General features: G+C 47.5%; 1 protein-coding gene across 3 annotated transcripts in view; it reads left to right on the forward strand.

Moving 5' to 3' along the window:
* Positions 1 to 1,053: 1,053 nt before the first annotated feature.
* Positions 1,054 to 18,871, forward strand: part of ADCY8 (adenylate cyclase 8) — a 226,686-nt gene continuing 208,868 nt past the window's right edge. The window contains exon 1 of one of the 3 annotated variants that reach the window (XM_019974064.2): positions 1,054 to 3,279. In XM_019974064.2, the coding sequence (XP_019829623.1) occupies positions 2,314 to 3,279 (966 nt within the window). In that variant the 5' untranslated portion in view covers positions 1,054 to 2,313. The remainder of the gene's footprint in view (positions 3,280 to 18,871) is intronic. The other 2 variants (XM_019974066.2, XM_019974065.2) reach the window with 2 other exon arrangements.

Here is an 18,871-nt window from a genome sequence, read left to right on the forward strand (position 1 = left end):
ACGGTGGACACAAATAACCCTGGAGATGGTGTAAGCGGTTGAGAAGGGAGGTAGGCAAAGCTATTCTTGCCCAGGGCAGGCGAAGGGAGGGGAGTTTCTCCCAGGGAAAACAGTGGGGGACCGTCCGCTGGGGAGGGCCTGAAGGGGGTGGCCAGGCGGTCCCTGGGGCTTTCGGGGGGCGCCACGGAGAGCCGCGAAAGCGCCCGGGGCCTGACGTCATTGGCCATCAGCTGACCGTGCTCAGGGCCCCGGTTCCACCCGCGGCAGCCGCAGTCCCGGTGGCGGAGGTGGAGGCCACGGTGGCTCCGCCACCTGCAGCCGGGCTCGGGACTGCGGCGCCCGGGGACCGTGCTTGGGCCGGCGCGGGCGCAGACACCACGCGCCCCCGGGTGGCGCCTGGCTCTGCCCGGAGCGCCGCCAAGCGCTGTGTCCTCAACTGCTTGCAACCGGAGCTCGGCGGGCGGGAAACCGGGTTTCAGCGGGCGGCTGGAGATGCCTTCCCCGCGGCCTCGTACTCCACCCCGCCTGTAAGCCGGGAGAAACTCGGCGTGCGAGGCACTCCGGGGGCCCTTGTATTCTAATGCCTCGCGCCCTCCACCCCCTGGACTGGCGTGGTTAAGAGACTCTTTGGGGAAGCTGCCTGTCTCTACAACTGCGGCTTCTTGGGGACATTTTGCTTTTAGCCCGAAAGTTGGCTTTGTCAAAAGACACCCTATTGGAGAGCGCGTAAAGGAGACCCTCTATTCCTTGGCGTTGGGCCCTCGGATTCCGTAGGCACAGCGGCCTACGAGTCCCGGCTGCGCACCTGCCCAGGACCCGAGCCAGTACCTAAAAAAGAACCGCGGAGGAACCGGCCCGCGCCGCCAGCTGGAGCGCTGCAGCCGGGCGTCCGGAGCCGGCCGGGGGCGTCAGCCGCAGCCCCACTGTCCTCTCCAGCGCGGAACTGCGCGCGCTGCCGCTTCCAAGACCCGGGGCGCCCTGGCCAGATCTGGGTGCCAGGTCCCCGCCGCCACCGCCCCCCGCTCCCCGCCCCGCTCCGGGGGGTGTGGCCTGGCGTGGGGGCGGGCTTAAGTGGCCGCGGGTGTCCGGCCGCTCTGACAGGTCTCCAAATTCTTCCCCGTCGCCAGGTGTCCGCAGCGCGCATCAGAGCGCCCGAGCAGCACGCGGCGCTTCCCTGGATCCGGCGGCGACTCCAGGCGACTTCCCCGCGGCCTCGGGCCTCCCTTCTCGCTCCAACCTTACACCCGCAGCAGCCACCCCGCTTCGGATCTTAGCCTCAGGAGTCTGCACCGGCGGCTTCTCTCAATTCTCCAAATTGTTGGCTTGGGAGCCCTCCCCACTTTTTCCTGCCCCCGCCTCCCGCTCCTCCCAGCTCCGGGCCAAATGGATTCCAACGAGCGAAGTGAAGGGGGCTGAGAAGCTTGGGCGGCTACCCCTCGGAAGCACAGCGGGAAAGGGGGGCTTCGTCTTACAGCCGCAACTGGGACCCTGAGATCCTCCCCTCTCCCCGAGGGATGCGTCGGGCCAGAGCCAGCTCAGCGCGGCCAGTCTTCGCTCAGCAAGTGGAGACAGCCAGAAACGAACCCACGGGGGAGGCTCAGCACAACCCCACTTCCAAATTAACTGGTGACTCGTAAGCGCTGAGGCTAGCGCCCCTCCACGCCTCCCGCGGGCCACCCGCCACCTCACGGTTCCCCACTCCTCCCCCTTCAAACCCCCCGCCCCCAGCTCCGCCCCGGCTCCCCATCCGGGCGCAGTAGAGTTCTCCGAAGGGCTCTGTTCCAGCCCCAGCTGCTAACTTCGTACCCATCTGCGCCGCCGGTCACCCCCCGACCAGCCCCCCTGCAGCCGCCGCGCCGTGGGCGTCCAGAGCCCAGTGCCGCAGCCAGGACCCGCCCGGCGCGCAGCTCAAGCCCGGAGCCCCAGGCGCCTGGGCGCCTCTTGGAGAGCAAAGGCTACGCCGAGACGCTGAGCCGAGAACCAGCCGGGAAGCCCGAGCCCGGGAAGGGGGCTGCGTGGCTCCGAGCGCCGCGGCTGCTGCGGACACCGAGCCCCGGCTGCCACGCACCCAGGCTGCGCGGGGCTGGCGGGAGGGCGCCGCGCAAGGACGCAGGGGTCTGCGGCCACCTACCAGACGCCCTTTGCCCCGGGGCACACTATGACCTGACGCGCGGGGGCCCTCCTGCCCGGGGCGGCTGGGGAGAGAAGGGCTCGCCGCCCAGCTCCGACCAGGCCAGCCTCTGGGTCTTTAGGGACCTCCTCTCCCGGCGGCCTCCCGCCGGTCCTGCGCCTCCCTCCCCGCGGCCCGGCGCCATGGAGCTCTCCGATGTGCGCTGCCTGAGCGGCAGCGAGGAACTCTACACCATCCACCCGACGCCCCCGGCCGGCGACAGCGGGAGCGGCTCCCGGCCGCAGCGGCTGCTGTGGCAGACGGCGGTGCGGCACATCACCGAGCAGCGCTTCATCCATGGGCACCGCGGCGGCGGCGGCGGTGGCGGGAACGGAAGCTCCAGCAAAGCCTCGGACCCCGGAGGCGGCGGACCCAACCACCACCACGCGTCGCAGCTGTCCGGCGACTCGGCGCTGCCCCTCTACGCGCTGGGCCCTGGGGAGCGAGCGCACGGCACCGGCGGCCCCAAAGTCTTCCCGGAACGCAGCGGGAGCGGCAGCGCCAGCGGCAGCGGCGGCGGGGGAGACCTGGGCTTCCTGCACCTCGACTGCGCCCCGAGCAACTCGGATTTCTTCCTCAATGGGGGCTACAGCTACCGAGGGGTCATTTTCCCCACCCTGCGCAACTCCTTCAAGTCCCGGGATCTGGAGCGCCTCTACCAGCGCTATTTCCTGGGCCAGAGGCGCAAATCGGAGGTGGTGATGAACGTGCTGGACGTGCTGACCAAACTCACCCTCCTGGTTCTCCACTTGAGCCTGGCCTCGGCCCCCATGGACCCGCTCAAGGGCATCCTGCTGGGCTTCTTCACCGGCATAGAGGTGGTGATCTGCGCCCTGGTGGTGGTAAGAAAGGACACCACCTCGCACACATACCTGCAGTACAGCGGTGTGGTCACTTGGGTGGCCATGACCACCCAGATCTTAGCAGCAGGGCTCGGCTATGGGCTCCTGGGAGACGGCATCGGCTATGTGCTCTTCACCCTTTTTGCCACGTACAGCATGCTGCCGCTGCCGCTCACCTGGGCCATCCTGGCCGGCCTAGGCACCTCTTTGATGCAGGTGGTCCTCCAAGCGGTCATCCCCAGGCTGGCGGTCATTTCCATCAATCAGGTAACTCCTGCCTGCCTTGCTCTTCCCCTGACTCCCCTGGGGGTTCTTTAGAAATCGCTTCTCCCTTCGAGTCTCCTCCCCCAGCCTGGCACAGTGCCTTGCACCTAGGAGGTCCTGGGTCCCCCTGGGATGGTATTTCTTTCTTCTTAGAGGGAACTGGAACTAAATGACCTCTAAAGTTTCTACCAACTCCGCCATTCCACTCTGATTCTGTGAGTAATTCCTCTCTTCTTAGCTTCTTAGCTGATGTACAGTCTTCTTTCTGCTCTTCGCACATCCCCCAGGGGCTGCAGTGAGGCTCTGGAGCAGGAGACGGAAGGGGAGGAGAAGCACCCCAATTTAGAAGGTGCCCCATTCCTTGGCAGCTTTACTCATAAGCATTACAGCAGGGGGTTGTAAGGGACTGTGGGATTCAGCGTTGGGTTTCTCTGAATCTCTGTGCTGCAAAGGAATCAACATTAGTTAACCCTGTACTAATTTTTGGTGCTGGGTACCCTACCTAAGTTTTCTCACGCAATCCTTCAGTCAAGCCTGTGATACATGTTTTACGTGGGAATTCTTTTTTGTCTTTTGAGTCTACAAGGTTATCTTCTCTTATCACAGGATCCAACCCCAATGCTTTGAATACATTAAATTCAGAACTTGAGGTTGGCGGGGAGGGGGGGGCATGCCATCAGTAAAGAAGGCAAGTTTTGCTTCATTGGAAAGGGGCATTTTGATGTAGATGGTTTGAAATATTTAGGTGGAACCTGACTCTATGTCCCTTTCTCCCACTTTCTTCCTATCTTTCCCCATTAAATATGGATGTGGTTTTGTGAACAGAGTTCTCTTCATCCGTGAAGGAGGAGGTAGACGATGACTATTGTTTAAATTCATTGAAATCAATAGATAATTAATGTCCTGGCACTTCCTTGGCCAAATCTCTGGTAGGTAACAAGAGTAAATGGAAGGAGGGTCATCTCCATAATAATGAAGGAAGTGTATCAGCGGAAGTGTTTTCAAATAAAAAGCTGATGAGAGGTGCTTGAAGAGGGGCATGCTTTGTATGTTCCTGCTTTAGCTTCAGCCTCTGGGGTACTTTTGCTCTATTGGAAGTTCAGAGGCTCCTCTTGAGGTCTGAGCATTGAATAATGCTTCTTAGAATAAACAGGTACAATACCTATGAAAACTGCTCATGATTTTTAGAGTGCTGGCACTGTCAGAGCGCTTTCCCCATCACTGACCTTCTGGGCTTCTAGCTGATTTGGGATTCTCTCTTTCCTCTGCTGGCTCTGTATCCATTTGCTCAGGTTACTTATCTGGTTGACTGCTTTTACGATGCTTTTTGAAGTCTCCCTGGGCAGAGCAAAGAGCATATAAAGTACTTGGCTGTGATCATCAGGCGTGAAATGAGGACCTGAGAGCCTCTGTGAGTAAGGTCTGACCAGCTAAATTTTTTCTTATTAAAGATAATAGTGAATGTTTTCTCAAAATCACCATGAACCTGTAATATCCACATATGATAAGAGTCTCAGTTTGGAGATTATAGGAAAGTATATGTTAACTGTGTTTCTGAATCTCGTTGACCTGGTGATTTGAGCCCCAGTGTCCTCTGATTCTCTCCCTTTCTCCCAAGTTCTCTCCTGCTTTGCATTTCCTTTACTACCTGCCTAGACATCAGCTGACCTCTCCTGACCCCTCCTGCTCCTTTCCCCTTCTTCCCCTTCTCAGTTTTTCTGTCTCATTCTCCTCTTTCCTTCCCCTTCTCTCTTTTTTCCACTATGAGTCGTTTTCATAATATAACTATCTGGCCATTTGCGGAAAATTCCATTTATCATAATCCACCGCTTCTCATGCAGTAGCCTTTCTTGGTATGCATTACTGAAAGACTTCATCAAGTCAGTTTGGAATAGTATTTAGAATAACACATCCTAAGTTGAAATGATGAATATTTTCAAAGCCCTAAGTATAGAGATACTTTTTTTTTGCCAAACGAATCCAGAAAGTAAAGTTTGGATCCATATTTGTTTTATACTCCACTCAAATACTACCAGATGGGAGAAGATTAAAAATAACCCCCAAATGTCTTCCTACTCCCACCCCATCATAAACAATCCTTCGGTGTGAAAACTAGGGTCCTGGTACCTGCATACCAAGCTCATCCAACTTCCTGTTTGGGTAGGAACTGTAGATGAACCATCCTCTCTTAACTTGTCACCTTTTACCAGACTGAAGGCACAAGTAGAGCGCTTTCCTCTGACTTTAGGTGCTGAAAAGAACCTTGGTGGCTACAAAACATTTTCCTTTGGCGCCCTCTAGAGGTTCAAGTGTCTTTCCTGGATCTTGCAGGTGGATGAAGTTAAGCATTAATAGCTTAAACACACACACACACAAAAAGCCTGTGGTTTTTGTATTGGTGATGTTTGGTATACCATTTGGTGATATACAGGGCACACTTAATACCTTCTAACGACCTTTTATAGAAACTGGAATAAAATCCTAACTCCTTACCATGGGCTACTGGATCCATTATTATCTGATGCTGCTTTTCTTGCTAATTAGATTTCTCTTCTCTCCTCTTTCCTTTTCCTTCTCTCTTCTTTTCTTTTCCCTTCTACTCCTCAGCCTCCAAATCACTGTTTTCCTATCTTTCAAATATCCCGAACTCTTTCCCACTTCTTAGGCTTTATGCCTGCTGCCTAGAACGATTTTTGCCAGGTCTTCACATGACTGACACATCTTCATGACTCCAGACTCAGTTCAGATGCCACTCCCTGGTGCGTGACGAGCCTTGTTTTCTCCAGAGCACGTGCATCATCTGAAATGATCTGATTTGTTTGTATTTCCTGTGTTTCTTCTTCCAACCCCGTACCCTCACAAGAATGTAAACACCATGTAAGAGGCAAGACGTTGTCTATCGTATTTATTATTTTATCCTCATCACCTAGAAAAATGCCAGGCACCTGGTAGGCCCTTCAATCACTGAATGAGCAAGACTACTCATTTCGTAAGCAATATTATGAAATAGCCAAGTTCCCTGACATTTGTGTTGGTGAAAGCTTTCTATACACACACATACAGCTATGTATGCAAGACAGTCTTTTACACATAAACACCTTTGGGGAAATCAAAGCATGGTAGCAACTCTTTACATTTGTACAATATTTTGCATATAACCAAGAGCCTTTGCATACATGATCTCATCTAGTAATGCCAAACAGATGGTAACATCCATCACTTTTATTTCAGAGAAGAAATGACAGATTCTTAGAAACTTTAGAGGGACATCCGGAAGATGATAAGAATAACAAGTGGTGAGGCCTGGATTCACATCCTGCTACTGCTGCTGCTAAGTCGCGTCAGTCATGTCCGACTCTGTGCAACCCCACAGACAGCAGCCCACCAGGCTCCCCCGTCCCTGGGATTCTCCAGGCAAGAACACTGGAGTGGGTTGCCATTTCCTTCTCCAATGCATGAAAGTGAAAAGTGAAAGTGAAGTCGCTCAGTTGTGCCCAACTCCTAGTGACCCCATGGACTGCAGCCTACCAGGCCCCTCCATCCATGGGATTTTCCAGGCAAGAGTACTGGAGTGGGTTGCCATTGCCTTCTCCGGGGTTCACATCCTAGCTCAATGCCAATCATATTTCAGAAACTTTTCAGAGAGCATCCTTATAAAAACATAAGCATTTGAAGTGGCTTCAGAGCGAGAATTTCACCCGTGTTTCACCACTCAAGGGAGTAATATCCCATATAGCCCAAGAATTAACATATAACAAAACAGCCAAAGGGCAACCAGGAGGGGAAAATGATTGAGTTGTGGGGAACAGACTCTTTGTAGCTAGCTCATCTCATCATCTAGCTCAGCGGATATAAATTTGTCAACTGAAGGGCATAAACACTGGCATATCTTCTTTCCCTACATTAGTCTCGATTCCCATTAAGCGGATGGCTCATGTTGAACTTAGCATTTTCAAGAAGTAGGAAGCTGAGGATACAGTGAACACACCTCTCAGCTATTTCCCTTCACCGAAAAGGCCATTTTCAAAAGGAACAAATGAGCTGGTGATTGCCTTCTCTAATCCAGGCTTAAGAGTCGGCTTCTCTTTTCCTCTAGAAGAATGTGGTATCTGTGGCTTAACAGGGTAACAACCAAGCTGCAAATCTCTGCAGATACCCTATATGGAGAGAGAGAGTCCTGTGTTCATTCAGCTCTCATGTGCTTTCCACTGTGGATCCAAGATGGAACCTATCAGGTTGACCACAAAGTTTATTCGGGTTTTTGTAATACTGTACAGAAAAACCCGAACAAACTTTTTGGCCAGCCCAATAAAAAGGGCCAGCCAGGAGGTTCCTTACTATCAGCAAGGAAATGGTTTCTGTTTTCTCCACTTGGTGAACCATTAGAGGAAAGTCGTGAACTTCCCACCCAAGGAGGTTCTGTTCAAATACACAGATACGATCCCTGCATACTTTTATGTCTAAAGCGGCATTGGAAATATTGAGGAACCCTTAGAAGGTACAAAGCCCAGTTCAAAGGGTTCCTTTATTTCGAAATCTCCCCCTGAGATAGTTCAGCTACTGTTAGTACTAGGACTGCAGTTATTCCTTCCTTGGGGAGTCTCATCCATTTTAAGTAAAATCAGTTTCATTGCGGGCTTCCCTGGTGGCTCAGGGACTTCCCATGTGGCTCAGTTGATAAAGAATCTGCCTGCAATGTGGGAGACCTGGGTTCGAGCCCTGGGTTGGGAAGATCCCCTGGAGAAGGGAAAGGCTACCCACTCCAGTATTCTGGCCTGGAGAATTCCATCAACTGTATAGTCCATGGGATTGCAAAGGGTCAGACACAACTGAGTGACTGGTGGCTCAGTTTAAAGTATCCACCTGTCAACACAGGAGACACGGGTTCGATCCCTGATCTGAGAAGATCCCCTGGAGAAGGAAATGGCAACCCACTTCAGTGTTCTTACCTGAGGGACCCCATGGACAGAGTAGCCTGGTGGGCTCCAGTCCACAGGGTCGCAAAGAGTCAGACACAACTCAGAGGCTGAAGAAACAAACAGCTTCATTATGTGATTCAAGCCGAAGACAGTAGGACTTTTGTCCAGATTTCCTCTACAACACAGAATTCTTCTACATGTTAAACAAATTGTTTATCCTGCCAGTTCAATTTACCCATCTAAAAATTCATTACAGAATGGCATTATATGTGTAAATAACTTATGAATGATAAGGTCATATTTGTTAAGTTCTTCCACCCAGTAGATACAGCCTAAGCTCTGTTGCTGTAATTAGCATTTTACTCTATTCTAATTGCCAGTGACAATAATATGGGCTACCTAACATTTGAAATTTTCTCATTCTCATTCTTCAGTTCATTAGTGATAAGACGATGAAAATCATTTAGTTATTGGAACACTGAGAGACAGCAGTATTTAGCCAGAAAGATTGCTGCTTTATGTCTCCCTCTGGGAGATTCTAAAATGCTGCAGCTAGGGGCTAATTAGCCCTTTGAACCTCTTGGTGAGGCAGATAAGCAGAAGTGTCAGAGAGGAGGTGATTGCTCCAAGATAACTCTAGAGCAAATGCAGCCAAGTATGCAAATCCAGGTAAGTTAGTGCCCAAGGTCATGCTGTCAGAGTTGAATTTGGAAAGCAGCCTTTTCTTCCCAATCTTACATACATCCGATGAAACAGTGCCAGAAGAATGCTAATTAAGGCACGATCATTACACTTGACTAAGAACAAGGGACTTAGAGCTTATCATTTGGCCTTTAAAAAATCCTTTTGGGGAGCATCTGTCGTTTATATTAGGTGAGATAGTGGTGTCTGGTATGAGCAGGTCGGGGTCAGGACAGAAGTAGCCTTTGCACGTTTCTGATCATTTAAATGAAGGGTTGACTTCACAGTAAGGACAAAGTGAGCATAATGGAATTACCATCTTTCTCCCCATTTATAAAATTTAAATATAAGCATATATTATATGTTCTTTGTCTAAGTCTGCTAATCCAAGTCAGATAAAGGGAATCTTATGACTACTTAATGCATGGCAAATGACATGTCATTTAAATTATCTCAATTTGGTATTTGATATCAAGACAGATACTTCAGAAAACACAAATATCCATTAAACAAGTATAACTGGAGTCCTATTTCAAGCACCTCACTAGTTATGATGTGCATTTTTTTAAAGCCCAAATACCTCCATTTCTGTGCATTTTCGGTTGGCAAATTCATGTAGGCTTTAAAAAAAAAAATAATTGCAGCGTTCCAACCTGTCTGAGAAAATGACTTTCAAAAGCAGATTTGAGTGTCAGCATTCCCAAGAGGGTCCTCTGAACACCAGGAAATGGAAATATTATCCTCTCATACTTCCAAAAAATACCCAGAGACTGTCCTTTTTGACTCTATCTATTCCTTCCTTCCTTTCCTCTTTTTTTTTTTTTTAATGCAGAGTAGGCTTTGCAAAGGATATTTTTAATGACATCTGAAATGACCAACTAAGCCCCTTCAGCCTCCTATCTGTAGACACATTTGCCCTGGAGTTGCCAATAAGCTTGACATCTGTGTATTTAGACTGAGTTGTAAAATGATGTGTGGTGTGGTCTTTGCAAGATTGAATTATGAGTTTGTTTTTCTGCCTAGCCAGTAATGTCACCTGACTGGTTTCAGTCTGTCGGAGCATAATTAGATGGGAACTGGGAAGACTGGGAGGACTTTATTTCTGGAGCAGCTGCTGCAGTATCATGCTAAGTAGGACAAGTGCATTAGTCATATTTACACCTTGATGATTGATGGCATTTTAAGAGCGCATCAAAAATAAGTGAAACCAAGCATTAAAAGGAAAGATTTTTTTTTTAAAAAGTTGATTCCAACTTCAGTTCTGCCGGCAACATGTAATCAAAGGACACTACTACAATCATGCTGATGTGACATTTCACTGGTGTCTAAATATTTCTTAGGATGATAACTTATTCATTTCCCAAGTGTGTCTATTTGAGTTGATCCTACATGTGTTTGTTTCAGAACATGGGAGACACTTACAATACTCATCCCATACCCTTCCTCTCACCAACGAATGAGCTCAATACTGATGCTGTGATCAACCAGGAAGTCTAGAATATACAGTTGATGTCGTATCAGTTCACTAGACATATGGCGTGTTCTTTACTTTCCCTATAACACAAGGTACCAAGAACAAAAAATAGGCAAATTTCTGGGATGTATAGGTCTGACCCTCAGTTAGCAAGAAAATGGATTCCATAAATAATTTCTCCTCAAGCATTTTCTTGGGGCTGAAGTAGAAGACTGCTACTCTGCCCAATCACCCATCACAGAGCAGTGAGAGCCAGTATCATCTTCCCTGTGCTTCCCCAGGGAACATAATTAGATTTACACACTCAAATTAGATCATGTGAGTTTTGTTTATGAAGGACTATTTTAAGAAGTCAGGTCACTTAAGCAGCACTTTGGAAGCCAGCTTTTCTCACTGCAAGATTTTTCACAGTTAGCTCTCTGCAGGGTACAAAAGAATGCTGGGTAGATGAATTAACCGTTGAGGCCCCAGACATTCCCAGGGAGGCCAGGCCACCTTCCAGGAGGAATAAAAGCCATTCTACCTGTGAATACAAATGCATGCCCGCCCTCTCAATCAGTGAACTGGGATTATAACTCTGTGTTGTCAGATAAACCTACAATTCCGTGTTTCCTTGATATCTCTGCTTTGGACTCTGATTAGGCATGTCTGTGATTTTGTATCTGAATTTTATTTTTAGCTACGTCATGTGGTTTAATATGTATAATGCCTTGCATATTCATTAGTCAAGTGAGGTTTTCTATCTCTTCCACCCAACTTCCTGACTTACATGCCTCCAGGTTCAGGTGTTAGGAATTGCAAAATATCTTTGAAACACAAAATTCTCCTAAATCAGAACATGGTAAAAACACGTGGTGAAGACAAGAGCTAAGTGTGAAATTAAATCATATTAATCTTTGGTTTTTTTTTTTAACAAGTAAAATTTTAAAACTGCCATCTCTATGTAAAAAGCATACCAGCATAAAATTTTCACGTGAAACAAGAATTATTTTGTTGAACTATCTTACAAACTATGTCTTTATCCTGTGTCAGCTGGTTTTCCAGTTGACTGGAGTAAACCATTTCAGAATCTTTTCTCCTTTTTTATGTGTGATTATGTGTTGAATATACATGATTGCTTATAAAAACAAGATGACTAAGGATTAGGACATGTATAGTCAAAATATAATGTATTCCTTTCACTCAGAACATGGAAAAAATTGCAGAAAATAGAACAGAACTAGAAAAACAAACAAACAAAAAGAAACACTCCTGCAAGGCCTAAAGATAGAAGATACATGGTCAGTGTTTTCAAATATCCAGGGTACTTCATGACAGAGACTGTTTATTTTAGAGGTATTCTTTAAGACAGAATAATGACCAATGGGTGGTCTTTATACCATGAGAGATTTTGGTTCACTTAAATCTCATAAGGCTTTGTAACAACTAGACCTGCCCAGGGGCATGTTTTTTTAAGTAATGAGCTCCCTGTCAGGGGATTCATCAAGAGAAAGCTGTACAGAAATCTATCCAGATGCTCTAACAGAAAATTCCACAGGGAAGATCTTTTCCTCAAGGTCATTTGAAAACAATTGGTTGCATCTCTAAGTCATCACAGCCACTTTGCAGGCAAGAGAAAAGGAGAGGACAAAGGGCAAAGGGTAAGAGGTCAAGATGGTCATGTTGTAGCCTTGCGTTCCAGGAAACACTCAGGACAATGCAGACAGTGGAGTGCAGTTTATTACACCTGCGAGCCCGAGGCAGAGTCTCCTCTCAGCCAAGGACCCCAACCAGCTTTTGTGAAAACCTTAAGTGTGTTGCTCAAGCCCACAACCCCAAATTCCTTAAATCTAGCCTGGAAAGTGTTAAAGGGAGATACAATCAGGTTACAGCCATGATTTATAATCAGAAGGGTCAGCTGGTTATACATTGTAGCCTACACCAATGGGTGCCATAAAGATTACCAAGGTGATTGACTACATAAGGGATTATTATATTCTTTTTGGTGACGGGAAATCTTGGTATGGAATCTGGTGTTTATCAGTCCAGGAGGCCAGTTCGGCCGTGTGTATGTTATCCCCATGGCTACCAGGCATATAGTCCAAAGCTCACTGAACGTGAGAGATGGAGTTTCCTTCTTTTTCAAGATGGAGTCAGCTCAGCCTGTTCCTTTCCTCCCTTAACCAAAGCACATTTGCCCATGAGTCTGTAGCCCTTTCAGGAAGGGACCCCTGCATGGTCCTCTGGGACCCATACCCAATGCCATCTGCCTTTATTTTGGGGACCAGAATTCTGAATTCTGATACATGGCCCCTCCTCCATCATCATGAAAAGATGGCAAAAATAGATTCAAGTTTACTGCTTCTCAAAAAATCAAGAGTGAATTAGGAAGAAGAGGAGAATAAGGATTGAGTAGGAAAACTGTTCAGTAAATACTTGTTGACTGACTGTTGGGTTCTGGATTCTGAGACACAGCTGTGTGCTACACTGTCAAGGTTGTCACCTTAAGGAGGGTGATACCTGAATGGATCTGGGAGGACGGGGGAAGTTTGTGAATCTGGTACAGAAGTAGGGAGGTTTGTAACTGACTCTGAGAACCTGTCTGAAACACATAGCACTGCGTAAGTGTTTTATGCAGGTCTTGGGCTCTTTTTACTACAGTCTGTAAAGCATGAAAAAAATCAAAGCTACAGTGGATTTCTTTTAGGAGTTGTGTGAAAGGAAAGGTCAGACTTTAGAAGAAATTGTAAAAGGGTGTGGATCTTCCTGACGAAGAGGGTAAAGAGACCCTGGGAAGGGCTAGGAGGTCAGTTATAAAGCATCATCTTATCACAGACTGAACACATCCCAAGCCTGGTGACCAGCAGACGCACGAGAGCATCTGCCTCGTGTTGAGAGGGTCAGGCTTGGCAGCAGCTCCAGGTTCTCCTAGCTGTTCTGTGTTCTCAGTCACGTTTGACTCTTTGTGACCCTGTGGACTGTAGCCCGCCAGGCTCCTCTGTCCATGGGATTTTTCAATCAAGAATGCTGGAGTGAGTTGACATTTCCTCCTCTAGGGGTTCTTCCCGACCCAGGGATCAAACCCGTGTCTCTTGTGTCTCCAGCATTGGCAGGCGTGTTCTTCACCACTAGGGCCAGCTGGGAAGCACATGTATACAATAACTCCAGCTAGAAATTGAGCAGATGCCTTGGAGCTCCAGGCAGCCCATTTCACACAAGGGTGGGCAGACGAGGAGCTTAAGCAAGGTTCAGTTCCCTCTCCTTGGTACATTGCCACACTCTGCATTGTCAACTATCAGAGCAACTTACAACATTTCATGTGCCTACCAGGCTGTGAGCCCCTTGAGGTCAAGGATTGTGTCTGCTCATCTTTGTGTCCCTAGCTCCTAGCATCGTATCTGGCACATTAACAGTACTAAACAATGCAGTTATAAGTAAAGTGAATGAATGAATATTATATGATCAACTCCTTCCCCTGTCCGCTCCCTGGCTACCCCTCAACACATACAATCAGTGAGAAACCAGTGAGAGGGGGAAAAAAAAACCCATTTCTCTGGTCAATACAGGCAAAAGAACACCAAATGTTATCCCAAGAAGTCCTTTGGGCAGAAAGTTTCAAGCTGAGTGCTTGCTAGACCTGTGTTAAGGAAGTTATATTAGATAACATGAAGAAAAATTTAACTCATTATCCAGATCACTTCAGTCAAAATAGGAAAAGGAGATTAAAAATGATGGACCTAAATTATCCATATCTGTTTGTCCATTCCTGAGAATTTTAAACAGATCCAGTCCATCCACACAAAATAGAGTCCAGTGTTAATGAGAGTCTCACCCATCACTTGGCTTCCTTCTTGGTTCTTTGGCACTTTGGCTCTGAATCCCAACGCTGACACCTCGCTCAGGCTCCCTTTGCTTTGTGGTCCATCATCTTTTGTCTCTGTACATGCATGCATTGTGTGTGTGCTCAGCCATGTCTGACTGGGACCCCATGGACTGCAGCCCTCCAGGCTCCTCAGTCAATGGAATTTTCCAGGCAAGAATACTGGAGCAGGATGCCATTTCCTTCTCCAGGGGGTCTTCTTGACCCAGGGATCAAATCCACATCGTCTGTGTCTCCTGCATTGGAAGCAGATCCTTTACCACTTTGCCACCTGGGAAGAAGCCCCTTGCTTTGTGGTGTCGTTGTTCAGTTGCTCAGTCGTGTCTGACTCTTTGCAACCCCATGGACTGCAGCACGCCAGGCTTCCCTGTTCTTCACTATCTCCCAGAGGTTGCTCAAACTCACGTCCATCGAGTCGGTGATGCCATCCAACCATCTCACCCTCTGTCGTCCCCTTCTCCTCCTGCCTTCAATCTTTCCCAGCATCAGGGTCTTTCCTAATGAGTTGGCTCTTCACATCAGGTGCTTTGTGGTATACTGCTTCGTGGTATTCTACCCCAAATCAATTCTTTGGCCAGACCCCTCAGTGGTCCCCACTTTTGGTCACCTATGGATGTTCAGTCTGTAGTTTCATCCGGGTGTAGCTGTGGGCAAGCAGTGTCCCTACTTTCCTACCTGCTTCCTGGCGCCCCTCACCAGCCAGGCTGGTCTGCCTCACTCCTAAGAGAGGGCCATTGAACAGAACCAGTTGACCTTGCCGAGTGTAATAACTGAATAATACTTAGTCCCCCACCTTTACAGTGTAAAACCTATCATATAAAGACCAATTTGTACCCCAACTGGACCAATTTTATCTGAAGACTACCTAAAGCCAACATATGGACTTCCCTGGTGGTCCGGCAATTAAGAATCCACCAGCCAGTGGAGGGGGACATGGGTTCGAACCTGGTCCGGGAAGTTTTCACATTCTGTGGGGCAACTAAGCCCATGAACCAGGCTGAGCTTGCATGCTGCCACTCCTGGAGCCTGCACGCTCTAGGACCGGAGAGCCTCAACTACTGAGCAAAGTAAAGCCTGTGCCCTAAAGAAAGCCGGTGCTCCACAACTCGAGAAGCCACTGCAATCAGAAGCATGCTCCCCACAATGAGAGAAGAGCCCCTGGTCACAGCAACTAGAGAAAGACATGCAGCAGTGAAGACCCAGCGCAGCCAAAAATAAATTAATTATTTAGTAAGACAATAGTGATCACTGACTCGATGGACGTGAGTCTGAGTGAACTCCGGGAGTTGGTGATGGATGGGGAGGCCTGGCGTGCTGCGATTCATGGGGTCGCAAAGAGTCGGACACGACTGAGTGACTGAACTGAACTAAACTGAAGACAATAGTAAAGCCAATATAGAGCCTGATTTTAGATATTGGAACCCAATGCAAATAACTACAAAACAGTCTTCATGAAAAGGTCCAAAAAGGCTAAGAGTCAGTCTCCTATTTTCAGTTCTGTGAGGCACCATCCCCATCAATTCCCTTTTCTGCTGTCAATTAGTTCAAGAAACAAAATCAAAATCAGTAAGAACCAACTTATTTTCTTCTAATTCAACGTCAAACTTCTCCCATTACTTACGTGAGTCTTCGTAGCCTACTGGTGATGGACAGCTCATTTGAGGGTGGGTTCATGGGACCAGACAGTCAGCGCCCGGTGAATAGAGGGCTTTCTTCTCTGTTTATGAGAGAGACACAACCTTTGTCTCTTATCAAGTGAACAATGACATCACGTGCTGTTGGGGTCCTGCCCGAGACATTTCAGCCAGAGAGGATCTGTGAACTGTGCCAATGGACAGTGAGAGATATTTCTGAAGCTATGTATATACATTTCCTTAAAAACATAGGAACCACAAATTGTTGTCCTATTTTTACCCTGAATTTTCTCAGTGACATTGGCCAGGTGACTTTGTTTTCTTGATGCCTAAAAGGGTTTTGTGAGTAGTGTAAAAATGCCAGAATTCTGAAGTTTTCTCAACAGAGTTAGGGGCTTCCCTGGTACCTCAGATGGTAAAGAATCTGCTTGCAATGCCAGAGACCCAGATTCGACCCCTGGGTCAGGAAGATCCCCTGGAGAAAGGAATGGCTACCCACTGTAGTATTCTTGCCCGGAGAATTCCATGGACGGGAGAATTCCACAGAGAAGCTTGGTGGGTTACAGTTCATGGAGTCGCAAAGAGTTGGACACAGCTACACGACTAACACACACACAGAATGAATTAGATATTCCTTCATCTCTGACCTCATTACCTTTTACCAGCCCATCTGCCTGAAATTCAGCAAAGACCCCACCTTCCCTGCAATGGGCTTTCTGACACTCGACCAGGTGGATGGATGTAGGTCCCTGTCCTCTTGGGTCTCCTCATGCCCTTCACATCCCTCCATTTTAAAGGCAATATACAACCAAATAAATAAATTTCTAAACTGTACACCCTAGGAACTCAGCTAGTCTCACCCTACTTCTGGTCCTGGTTTCTATTTAAAGGAAAACACTTGACTCGAACTGAGATGAGAAAAGTATTCTTAATTAAGACCTGAAGAAGGAATTGGGGTTGGTAGATGAGATTGAAGCTATTGTTTCCTTATTTGTTTCTACTGCTAAACCATACACTCTTTGAGGACAGATACGGACCTTTTACATATCTCTGGAATGGACGTTGGCACATCATGGGAAAAGCTCGTAGCAGAGGCTTATTGAGTCAATGCCTGAGGAATCATCTTAGCATCAGTGCCGCTGCTTCCTTTTTATAGCTGAGGATTCTAAGCTCAGCGTATTACATCATATCCCTTTGGTCAGACAGCTAGTAAAGGATTTTAACCACATCTGTCTCATTTCAAAGCTGCCCCTCTTTTTGATGGTCTTTTAAGACCATTTTCTCTCAATTAACTCTGCTAGTTTCAGAGGCAATTCGTTAAAAGTCATAAAGGGGAAGAAAAATGAAATTTGTATTCCAAATGGTAGCAATGCACATAATGATATTATTGCTTTATGGAGCCAGGGGAAGAGCACATTGCATTGAAAATAGCAGCTAACAGTCAGCAAAATATGGACCTTGGATTTTATATCCAAGACCGTGCAACTTTGTACAGACCACTCCACCTGTCTTGGCCTTGAAATGAATTCCTCACAGCTCTAAAAGTCTATCACTATGAAATGGTTTCTGAGATGCCTCATGCTCTACAATTTCAAACTGTGGTGCTGGAGGAGACTCTTGAGAGTCCCTTGGACTGCAAGGAGATCGAACCAGTCAATCCTAAAGGAAATCAATCCTGAATATTCATTGGAAGGACAGATGCTGAAACTAAAGCTCCAGTAGTTCGGACACCTGATGTGAAGAGCTGACTCACTGGAAAAGACCCTGATGCTGGGAAAGATTGAGGGCAGGAGGAGATGGCTACAACGGGGTTTGAAGAACCTTCAGGAGATAGTGAAAGACAGGGAAGCCTGACGTGCTGCAGTCCATGGGGTCGCAAAGAATTAGACACGATTGAGCAACTGAACCACAACAACAAGTTATAATGAGTGTGGAGGTGAGGATTTGTGTGTTTTCTTGGTTTATTTGGCTTCCAAGATCAGATTATGACAGTCATTACAGAAAATAGAGCTGGCTGAGGTCTGTGATCTCTGAGAAGGAAGAGAAATAAAAGTAAGATTATAGCAAATGCTAAGAGAATTACTTATTAGGTAGTATTCAATATTTAGTTTCTCCTAGTAGTTTAATTACACTGACTCCGTGACTTGTAAAACTGTATGTGATTTTAGTCATTCAATTTGTTTCAAAGGGGATAGTAACTGAGATATTTAATTGACAGACAAATGTTTACTTTGAATATTTAATTAGTGATTCGTGGCACTTGTCACAATTGCCTACCTAGCTTTTCTAAAATGTGCGTGTCAGCCGTTATCAGATAACTAAGATCCCACACACCACGGGGTGCTGCCAAAAAGTAAAAAAAAAAAAAAAAAAGCTTCAAAAAGGCCATTTTATGTCAATGTTACCTAGAAGTGATTGAGCTGGGCATTTATGCAGCCTGAATATCCTACAGCTTGGAGTTTGGCTTCTGTGGTTTCTTCATCATCTGCAGACTCCAGGACACCAACAGCAGGGCCCTGAGGAACTCACTTTATCCTGTCATACGTTAGTCCCGTGATCTGTAACAAGGTGAGGATGTAGGATACCTGCTGTCAGAACCTCGTAGTTTATAGATATGAAAGGAGCTGATGAGTAAGAACAAGTGTTGAGCTGATCAACAGGCGGCACCAAGCTTGGACTGCATGGTGATTGTAGTATTTCTGTGACACACGTGGACCTGACATGCTTGGTTACACACTGTCAGGCTGTCTTGCTTTGAGATGGGGCTGGAACTGGTCAAACACAGGCAGAAGCCCATAGGCTGAGAACCTGATCCCTTGTACAGTGTGTGGAATCTTTTTTAAAAATGCTACAGGGACTTCCCTGGTGGTTCAGTGGTTAAGATGCCAGCGTTTTCACTGGAGGGGCCAAGGGTTCGATTGCTGGTCAGAGAACTAAGATCCCACACACCACGGGGTGCTGCCAAAAAGTTAAAAAAAAAAAAAGCTTTAAAAAAGAAATAAGCATTCTCAGTTCAGTTCAGTTGCTC

This window comes from Bos indicus, chromosome 14 (genome assembly GCF_029378745.1).
Source record: "Bos indicus isolate NIAB-ARS_2022 breed Sahiwal x Tharparkar chromosome 14, NIAB-ARS_B.indTharparkar_mat_pri_1.0, whole genome shotgun sequence".
NCBI classification, from domain to species: Eukaryota; Metazoa; Chordata; class Mammalia; order Artiodactyla; family Bovidae; genus Bos; species Bos indicus.